At 58.2% G+C, this 10,765-nt stretch overlaps 1 protein-coding gene across 1 annotated transcript; it reads right to left on the minus strand.

The window, feature by feature from the left end:
• Positions 1 to 4,453: 4,453 nt before the first annotated feature.
• Fgf19 (fibroblast growth factor 19) lies at positions 4,454 to 9,454 on the minus strand. The gene is made up of 3 exons (XM_015503059.2): positions 8,954 to 9,454; positions 8,608 to 8,711; positions 4,454 to 5,939 (listed from the first exon to the last, which is right to left on the minus strand). The coding sequence occupies exons 1-3, from the start codon at positions 9,207 to 9,209 to the stop codon at positions 5,640 to 5,642; spliced, it is 660 nt and encodes a 219-aa protein (XP_015358545.1). The 5' UTR covers positions 9,210 to 9,454; the 3' UTR covers positions 4,454 to 5,639.
• Positions 9,455 to 10,765: the final 1,311 nt, after the last annotated feature.

Consider the following 10,765-nt stretch of genomic DNA (forward strand, 5'->3'; position numbering starts at 1 on the left):
ATTGAGGGAAGAAGGGGAAAGAGAAGAGAAGAGAAGAGAACGCAGGTCTATGCCATCCACGTAGGCCACCCGAGTGAATCAGACGGGCGACCGATTTATCTGACAAGGACTTTAAGGCAGCGGTGGTGAAGGTGCCTCAGCAGGCCACAGGGAGTCCTCTTGAGACCACTGAGTGGGGCACTGGGATCTGGAGCTCCAGCGCGCCCTTCCCTCCGTGGAGCTGGGCACCTCCCTCCAGCACCCTCCTCAGCCTGGGCTTCCCTTGGGGTGGCCTCGATCGTGGCCGGGGAGTCCGAGTGTCTGTAAGGACCCCGTCTCAGCCTGTGTCTCCTGATGCCGCTCCCAACTTCTGTGGTCCCGAAATGCGGGGACTCCCCCCACCAGGAAGGCCAGCAGGTGCGCAGCAGCCTGCCCTCGTGGGGTGGCGGAGATGGGGTAGGCTCCGCCCCCAGTCTTCTCCCGCTGTAGACACCGTGGGAGCCGCAGGGTTTGCTGGACGCCTGCAGCCGGGGTCCCACAGCGCCTTGGGTTTGATTCCTGCGCTCCAGAGGCCACAGGGCTTGGGGGACACTCACATTGATGTTATGTCAGAGACTTTGCCCCGGCTATGGATGGAGAGGGACATGGGGCGAGTGGGCGGCCCCCCATTCCAGAAGTTTATGTCTGACCCTGTCTTTTCCGGTGGAAGGCTGGCTCTGCTACTTTAGGAGTCATTGGTCACCTCCTGGGCCCTGGTGATGGAATCGACCTTCAGGCCCTCCCCAGAGGGAGTTGGGGAGTGGGGTGGGCTAATCCTGCCCTGGTCTTTTCGGTGACAGGGTGACAGGCCCCATCCTGAAGCCACCGGGGGCTTCGGCAGAGTGGACTTGTTAGCACCCAGAAGACAGGCTTACTCCGGGATTCCAGGATTCCAGGAGTGTGTGCCGGGGAAATGGGGGTGAAGACCAAATACATGCTCCGAGTGCCAGAGCCCCAGCCAGCAGCACGCTCTCCTCTCCCGCCCTCCATCGAGGGACAGTGCCTTCTGGGCCACGGGCCTATCCTGACCGCTCCTCCTTCTTTCTGGTCTTTTAAAGAATTCCCAGATTTCATCTCCTAATCAAAAGAGGGACGTCCCTCCAGGCGCTGGTGAGGAGGGAAAGCAGGATCCCAGAGGGACTCTCTGTCCCTGGGTGCCCCTTACCTCCTCCTTTCAAAGTCCCAGAGTCCCTGGGGGCTGGAGGAGGGACAGAGCGTCCTGTCCCCGGGCTGGGATGAGCAAGGGGCTGTGAAGCTCTGCTCTGGGACCTCGTAAGGAGAAGGTCTGTCATCTCTGCTGAGACCACTGGTGGACAGCAGATAAGCCCACGCTGTGGGAGCCCCTGTCATGAGGGCAAGACACCTGAGGTCCTCTGTGTCCCCAGAGGGACACAACACGTTCAAAGCCGGGCAGCCCCTGGCCAATGTGAGCCATTAGTCCCAGTTCCATTCCTACTTGGAGCAGGTTTTCTGTCCCTGGCAATTGCGGGAGCCCTCGTCCAGGCTCTCGGGGTCTGTATCACAGGACAGGTCCCTGCTGGCTCGGGAGAACTTTGGTACCGGGGTCTGAACTCAGGGGCACTCGACCACTGAGCCGTATCCCGGCCCTGTTTTCTATTTATTTAGAGACAGGGTCTCACTGAGTTGCTTAGTTGCTGTTGCTGAGGCTGGCTTTAACTCTGGATCCTCCTGCCTCAGCCTCCCGAGCCTCTGGGATGACAGGGTGCGTCCCCGGCCCGAGATGGGGAGGCTCCTCCGCTCGCCCACCCCCCCACCGCCACCAGCGGAGCCTGGCGCTTGGGTGCTCTGCTCTGTTCCCGTCCTCGCCACTGGACAGACTGGTCCAGTCCAACCACTGTCTGTCCCTGGTCCTGTGTCGTGATTCAACCCCACACCAATGGTGGGGATCTGGGGGATCCAAAGCTAGGGTCAGACAAAACACCCACGGCATCTGGATAAGTCTGAATTTTAGATCAACAACGAACAATTTTTTAGTATAAATATGTGCCAATTGTGCTAACAAGTCCACTTACACGGAAAAAAAAGGCATCGTTTATCTGCAATCCAGACTGAGGGGCACGCGGGGCACGCAGCGTTCTTGCTTACAGGCTGTGGCAGCACTGCACAAAGCAGGGTGAGCAGCTGAGGGTGAGGCACCTGCAGGGGAGAGATGCGGGGGCGGGGGCGGGGAGGGTGCTGAGATGCACCCTCAACGAATAATCCCCCCCCCAGCATCATCCACAGAGTCCCTGCGACCTGGCTGCCAGGACAGGCAACAATGTATCAGCCATCAACACTCTGGCACAAGTTAGTGTACAAAGCCACCGTGTCTTCTTGTGAACTTGTGGAAAGGAGGAGACTCCACACAGAGCCCAGCACCCAGCGCCTCCTCCTCCATTTCCCCCTGAAGCCGGTGGTGTCTCCAGCACAAAGGGAGAGCTCCACACGGGTCCTTCATGGTCCTCGCCCTGGACTGCACATTGGAACTGTGAGGGGCTCTGAATGGTCCCTGTGTGCCGCAGTCCGGCTGCAGCAAAATAACCGGGGGGTGACGAATAACTTGTGTACGTTGATACAGCAGGAGTAGGAGCCATTTATTGCAGGACAGGAGCAGTATTTATACATTCCACACAGCTTATCTAATTAGCATAAACTAGATACATCAGTCAACCAATAAGGAATCTCTACACTTAATGGCTCTCTTTTGTTACTTCTCAAACCACTCCCTCTGGCATTTTGCCAGGCACCATCCAGACTTGTTTACAACTCTAACATTCCCCTGGCAAAATGCCAGGTGTTATTTTGACTTGTTTACAGACTCTAACACCTGTGTCAGGGCACACCCCGTCCACTTACACCAGAGTAGGATCCACCATGGAAACTTCTCCCAGGTGTCTTCACCTGCGGTCAGAGTTGTGAACCAGCTAAGAGCTCACGGTAATCTGTGTCCCTGGCGAGGGCTGCTGGTGGTTGGTGGCCCCCTTTTGACTGGGCATCTTGCAGGCACAGTTCCATCAGACTCTTGCGACTCTTGCGCAAGTCCTACAAGGCAGACTTTGCATCTTGTGTGAAGTAGGGTGCGGACCCAGAGAGGTTATATGACTTACTCAAGGCAACACAGCAAGTTAACAGACTTTGGGATTCATCTCTGCTTTGGCCTGGGCACACCCCACCCGGGCATGCTGCCTCCAGGCTGTGCAGCTTTGGCTGAGCGCCTTCCCCTCTCTGGTCCTGCACTTTTTCCTCTGCAAAACCAGGGATGGAGAATGCTGGGTCAGCATTTTCCAGCCTGTGGACCTAAATCTCCAATCCACGTGGTCAAGTGGCACAGGACTCAGGACTGTAGTCTGCCTCCTGATTACAGATGAAGACAGGAAGGAGGAGGTCACTGATTTGCTCTGGGAGCAGCTGGGAGCTGAGATCTGCGGAGCCCCCAGGCTGCCCCACCCACATTCATGGTCCCGCAGCAGGCCATCCTTGAGCGTGTCTTAAGGACCTACTGGAGGGCAGTTTGTACCGCTGTGTCCTTGAATTCATGACAGATTCTCAGGCAGTTGTAGCGACAGGACAGAGGTCCTGGGTGCCCTTCACTCTGACTCCCCCAGGGGTGACATCTTAGCCACAGGTACAGTTCTGTTATTTTTTTCACGTTGGTCAGGTGCAGGGGCAGGGCAGGTCCAGGACACTAAGACCTCTCAGCCACCCCTCCCTCACTGCCCCACTGTTCCAAATCCCTGGCAGCCTCTGGCTACCACTAACAGAATCGGGGCTTCCCATGCCCAGCTCAGTCCAGCGCCCCCCTTACTCTCCCCCAGAGGGTGGGCCTGTTCCGTGGCTCCCCACCTCCTCTGCGGTCTCCTTGCCAACAGAGCCCGCAGGGCACCTGGGCGGGGCAATGGACCCTTAGGACTTGCTTTCCCAGGCTGCCTTGCAGCTGGAGTGCGACCTGATCCTGGCACCAGGGGTGCAGGGGGGTTGCCAGGGTGCAGTGGCTTTGGCTCCCCTGAGCAGATCCTGACTGCCCCGCCCTGGCCTGAGCCACACTGGGCCACAGCATGAGAGCTGGCAGGAGCAGCCCAGAGGGCAGGTCCCCTGGGCACAGAGCACCAGCAGCACACATCCATTCCTCCGGACTTGTTCCTGGGCAGAGAGAAATCCTGCAGGAGTCCTGTCTGCTTGGGCCATTGATTCTCCATGGGGTGACTCTGCCCCCAGGGGAGATCGTCACTCCTGGAGATATTGTCATAACCAGGGGGCTGTTGCTGGCACCTCATCGGTAGGACAGGGATGCTGCGATCCCTCCTGTCCCATTCAAGAACGTCCTCCCTCCAGGGTCATTCGGCCCCAAGGCCAACTAGGCCAAGGGCCCCGACTTAGGGCCCCTTTAGTGCCCCAGCAGAGAAGGGGTTCTGGGGAGTTTCAGGCGTGGGGGAGCCCAGTGGGGTCTCCTGCCCCGGGCAGCCCCTCCCCTTGCCCCTCAGGGGACCAGCATTCAATTCAGATAAAAGAGTGCACACATACAAACCAGCTCTGCTTTAATGTATAAAAACAAAACCTCGTGTACATAAATATAATTTGGGGGTATAAATAAAGTAAGAAAATAAAAAAATAAATTACTCATAAATATCACACTGGAAACTAAGTGCTGGGGACAGAGCGCCAAGCCTCCCCACGCTTCCACGGCTTGTTGGCAAGACTCGGGGCTTCCAAACCTTCCTTCCTCGTGTTGGCAGAGGAGCTGTGGGTGCCGCCACGAGGCAGTGGCTTGTCCACACAATGACTGGGGACGAGGGGTTGTACAAGAGCCAGGGAAATGGAACGAGTGACCCGTGAGCGCCTTGGTCTTTCTGGGTGGACATCCACAGCCCAAGGAGAGGTGCTGGAGTGTCGTCAGAGGGCAGACTGTGGGGTGCCATCTCCCAGGACCCCTCCCGGGACCCCTGGGACTAACCATCTCTGCTGCCCATCCCTCTGAGCTGGGGCAGAGGTGGCAGCTTGCCCCCCCGCCCCGGGGGGAACAGGCCCTGCTCCTGGCTCAGAGGCACCTCTCTGCAGGATGCTGGCTACTGGACAAGGCGGACAGGAGGCGAGCCGTCCTGGCTTCCCCGGGGCAGCGGGCCCTGGAGTCCTCTGTCCAGGACCTCAGGGGAGCTCCCAAATTTCCTGGGCTGCAGAGGGGCTGCTGGCTCCCCCTGCTCCTGAGTCTGTCTGACCAGCTCTGGCCAGGGGCACGTGGGGAAAGGGAACTAGCTTCCAGAGTTAAGATCTGAATGGATTCTCGCGTGGGGTCGCATCGTGGTCCCCAGACGGTGCACAGAGCTGACACCATCTGCCAAAAAGAACAAGAAAGGAGGAGGGAAGTCCGTGTGGCACACAGAGTTGAGGGACAGTGGGCTCCCCGTCAGCAGAGCCACGCGGCGCTGAGGGACGGGGGCAAGGGGGACTCGGAGGGCAGGTGGGCAGGTGCGGGGCTTTCAATGCTACGATCAGGCAAGTCTATCTGCTAGAAACCGGCGCCACCATGCAAGACGCACAGATTATGTACAACATCTAACATCCTTCCTAAAGCTACACTCAGGGGGACACGGGGTTATCGTCACCGGGCACTGTCGGAGCCCTGGTTACTTCTGGAAGCTGGGGCTTTTCAGGCCCACTTCACTGGCCATCCCAAACGGGTCCATGCTGTCGGTTTCCAGGGGTAAAGAGAACACATCGGATTCCAAGTGGTCCCTCTCCGCAGAGGCCATGGGCAGCATGGGCAGGAAGTAGGACAGGGGAACCACGCCCTTGCTCTGGTACAGCTGCCGCTGCTTGGCACTGCTGAGCACCACGGGAAGGTGGTACTTCTGGGACCGGTACACGTTGTAGCCGTCATAGCTGATCTCCTCCTTGAATGTGCACTCTTCCTCCGAGTACCGAGGCTGGGGACAGACACAGCAAGTGAGCACCAGAGGGAGGGACCCCGAAACAACACACGAGGACCTCGTGCTGTTTCCTGTCCCGCACAGCCACCAGCTGCCCCTGGAGGCTACCAGTAGTGGGTGTGCACATCACTGGTCTGCTTAACGTACACTTCCTTGCAACTATGTTTCATAGACGACACTTAGTACCTTTTATGTTATAGAGAACACAGACATTATACTAGTACAGACATATTAATATGCTAAACTCGTATTACACACGCAGACACCGCAGGCATATATTTCACATATATTGTATATATTCTTTTCTTTTCTTTCTTTTTTTTTTTTTTTTTGATTCCGGGGATTGAACCCAAGGTGTTTAATCACTGAACCACTTAACCCAGCTCCGCCCTTTATTTTGGTATTTTATTTAGAGACAGGGTCTCACTAAGTTGCTAAGGACCTTGCTAAGTGGCTTTGAACTTGTGATCCTCCTGCCTCAGTCTCCCGAGCTGCTGGGATTACAGGGTGCGCCATGGCGCCCAGCTTCTATATGCACATATTACGTATTCACTTAATAGCTACATACACCCTTCATAGAGCTACTCATTACATACTCTTTTTACAGCTCCTTAGTATTTCCTACGAAGTCATTTTGCTGTTTGAATTCAGCCTTGTCCTGAGTGATGACGCCCACAGAACCCTGCCCTCACTCTGAAACAGTTCACTGTATCCCACGGGACTTTGAGAATCTGATCAAATCTCCGAGGATGGTCGGAAGCATTCCACGAAGCCCCATCTGGGGCCCAGACCAGGCATCTGCCCGCTCTCCCCTTCCATTTTGAGGCCGCCTGTTAGATGGTTTTCAGAAGCATCAGCCCCTCCGGCCCCTTCTCCTTCCAGGCAGCCTGCCAGGAACACGGAGATAATCCGCAGCCCCCCTCCCCCATGCCCAGGACCGAGCCTGCACCCAGCGGGTGGCCGGAAATGTGTGCTGCAGGAAGCTGTCCCTGGTCCCAGGTCTTAGAACACTCCTAGTCCACAGGGTTGTGAGGTGCCAAGTTCCAAACTGTTCAGTGTCATTACCTCTTGGGGACAGCGAGGACAGCCTAAAGCTGGGAGTAGGGAGGACTGCTCAGAAAACACAAGTCTGACTGTGCCTAGTCTGCAAAGGTCACTGAACTGCAGGTGGGTGAGTGACATCTGATAAGGCCCTGATAAGAGTCTAATAGCAAGAATCCATTGCTCCTGCCCGGGCTAATGACACACTGGGACAAAGCCACCAGACATCCGAGTTGATTGCGTTGAGTTTCTGAGAAATGTAAACTGCAAATTAACAAGGGAAATAATCTATTCCAATACAATGGGAAAACTTCCTCCATGCAGAAAATGAAACGATTTTGAGTTTTTAGAAGAATGTGGAATTTCTACTTAAAAGGGGGTGAAAAAAAGTGGATTGAGCAGAGCACAATCCTCAGTTTGGGCTAGGCTATGCTCACCAAATAAAGAGGCAGGGAGGGTTTTAGGGGGAAAGCTCCCACCAGCACCCCCAGTGTGCAGAATGGAGGTGGCTGGGCGGCCCTCCCACTTTCATCTGTGTCACAGTAAATGTCAACATAACAAAAGTGGCCAGGGCAGGTTGGAGCCCTTGGGAGTCTGTTTTCAGCAAGCAGACCGTGTGCCCCTTCCTTTGCCCTCACCCCCATCTTTTCAGTAGATAAATGGAATAAATAGACGTCAGATCCACAAAACGAATTTGAGACTCTAAGATGCTGAGCACTGCCACCATTAGCATTTTTCCTGGGGCAGACGCATCCCCCACAGGCAGCCTGGCGCTTCCTCTCTGGCCCCTGCCCCTGTCCCTGCCCCTGCCCCTTCCAGTGAGCCGGGCTGCTTGGGAGGCGCTGGGCCCTCCGGGACCTCACACAGCTCCGCAGTGCGGCCGCGGGAGGGGCGAGAGCTCGGTCCTTTGAACTTCCAGCCTTTGTTCCCAGACCTGAGCCCCAGCGTTCGCTGGCTTCCAGCCCCAAGCCTTCAGAGGTTACCTGGGCCCTCCCAGCCTTCCCCAACCCCCAGCCCCCAGCCCTCGAAATGCCCCAAAGTATTTGCATTGCAGGTGAGCGGGTAGGAGGGCCTGCAGGACGGAGAGCACCTGAACCGCGTGGGCACCTTGCGCACTGTTTTCCTGGTGCACAGAAATTAATTAAAAGGAGATCTGGCCAGTCCTCATGTGCTCTTTGCTTTCCAACTTGATAATTTTTTAAAAAAGATGTTATTTGGGGATAGTCTCTCTCCACTCTCTCTTTCTTTATACAGAGAGAGAGAGAGAGAGAGAGAGAGAGAGAGAGAGAGAGAGAGAGAGGTTTGGACCACACATGCAAAGCCTCAAGCTGAAAAGGTGGAGGTGGGTTTTCCTGTTTAATATCAAAGGAGCCGAAACGGGGTTTCCTCGTGCGGCTGGGCTGGCCTTTGGCTCAAGGGGAACTGCATGGCGGGCCTCCCCTTTCTGTGGCTACAGCCTGGGACCATAAATTTCCGTAGGAAAAAAAAAAATATCAGACAATAGTTTGATCGGCTCTTTCAATCTTTCCCTCCATTGACTTCCATTTGAGTCTGGACCGAGGCGAGAAAATCTAGCTTCTGATCCAGCGCACCCCGGCGCATCCCGTGGCGTGGGGACACTTACCAGTCCCTGTATCCTGCCGTCGGCGCCCATGCAGAGGTATCGGACGCTGTTTATGTCCTTGATGGCCACAGTCTCCAGAGCGACCGCCCTGATCTCCAGCAAACCTGGGCACAAGGGAAGCAAGAAGGTATATCCAGATCCTTCTGGGACCCGCAACACGTGGGTGCAGTCGGGCCCGTGTGGGGACCGAGGGAGGAAAGGTAACGCTACGGCGCCGAAAACTGGAGTTTCTGGGAGTTCCTGGGAACCCCCAAGAGCTGAGGAAGGCCAGGGGAGGAGGCGCACTGGGAAGGGACTCGGCGGTGGGTCGGGGGCGCGGGGTGGGGGGCACCTGGCGGGCTCTTACTATGCTCGCTCTGCTTCTCCTCGCAGTCTACGGCGCCGTCGGTGCGGATGCGCAGGAAACAGTTGGAGAAGCCGTAGGGGCCCGCGGCGTACAGGTGCCGGAGGCGGATGGGCTGATCCCAGCCATAGTACAAGTGTGGCCCCTGGTCGGAGAGAGCCAGGGAGCGCCGGGCCAGGGGTCGTCCGGCCACTGCCAACCAGAGGCTGGCCAGCACCAGGGCGCGGGCTAACGCACATCCGCTCGGCGCGCTCCGCATGGCACCTCCTGGGGGCTCGCGGCGACCGGGAAGAGCTGCCGGGCTGGCTGTGTCGGGGCAGGGTGTCTGTTGCCCGAGAGCGAGACGTGCGCTACCCGCGCTCAGGCGCGCAACGATCCTGCTCCGACGGCTCGGCGACTCAAGGCCTACGGCCTTATATAGCACTCCTGACGACCTGCCCTGTGGTTAAGGTCCCAGGGACACCCGAGATTTTCTTATCGGGATTGCCTCCAGCCTCCTCCCCCCTGCACACACCCACTCCCACCCCGCCTCGGGCCCAGCCCCTCCCCGCCCCGAGGTGGGCCGCGCCTCCTACTCCAGGCCCCGGTGACCCCGCCCAGGCCGTTAGGATCTCCGGGAGGTTGAGGCCACGCTTGGCGACAATGTCCCTGGAACGACTCTCCGCGGCGCGGCAGCTCGGGCGTTCTTGGCTGAGCGGGTTCAGTTTATTAAGCAGTGAAGTAGACAACTGCAGCCCCTCCCCCAGGCCCCGAGCTCCTGGGGGATGCGCTTTGTGCCGGGCCCCAGCAGGGGCGGGGGACAGGAACCCCGGGACCAGAGATTGGCAGGCCCAGAGCCTTCCTCCTCCACCCGCGGTCTGGAGAAGCCGCGCCTCGGCTTTCGGGCCCCTTCCCATGAAAAAAACCACACTCCGTCCCTCCCACGACCGCCCCAGCCCTGAGTGTATCCTGCTGTCACAGTCGTCCATTCCCCCTGCCGTTTCGACCTTCTCGCATTCGGCCAGCTCTATCTTCTCGCGATCCCAGGCCCCAGCCCCTTCATCCTGGAACTTGCCCGGGGTCTGGGGGCCGGCGCTGTCTCCCGCGGCGGAGGCATAATGGGAGCGCGCGGCACGGGGTGGACACTAGGTGGCGCCTCAGGCTCAGTTTCGGCCTGCGCCGCGCGGGCCGGCTGCAAGCCCCTCCGCGCCCTGCGGCTGCCCGCGGGGAGGGGGCCTGGGAGGGTGCTCGGAGCTGTGAAGGCAGCTTTCGGGCTGGGTGGCCGGCTAGCCGCGGGACTGGGGGGTTGCGCCTGCCCAGCTCGTCGCGGTCACGAGGCGCAGGGAGGCAGGACTGGGACCCGTTCGCCTCTGTTTTAAGATGCATTATGTTGGTGACCAGGCCTCTGGGTGCCTGAGCGCGGGGTCCAGGGACAGCAGCATGGTCAGGGAGGGCGGGAGCTCCTAACCGGATGGGAAGGGGTGAGGCGCAGTGATGGGCGCGCCTGTCGTCTGGGCGGGCACCTCTCAGGAAGCCGTTCCCGCGAATAAAGGAACGGGCGTCCTGGGGAAGGAAAAAGGGACCCTCCTAGGGGCTTTGGCTTAACACCGATTCTCCTCGTTATTCCTCCAAGCCCCCAACTCCATCGCAAAGGCGACGTCCCGGGCGAGCGTGGAGACGCACCGGGAGAAAGGCCGGCCTGGTGAATTCCAATGAGCGCAGGCCACATTCATACCCCGCCAGTGCCTGGCCTCAAGGACGGAGCGCGCAGGAAGTGTTACCAGGAAAGCCTTTACAAAAAGACCCCATCCCGAGGTTTTCGGGACAGGGACTCCC

Source organism: Marmota marmota, unplaced genomic scaffold (assembly GCF_001458135.2).
Source record: "Marmota marmota marmota unplaced genomic scaffold, marMar, whole genome shotgun sequence".
NCBI lineage: Eukaryota > Metazoa > Chordata > Mammalia > Rodentia > Sciuridae > Marmota > Marmota marmota.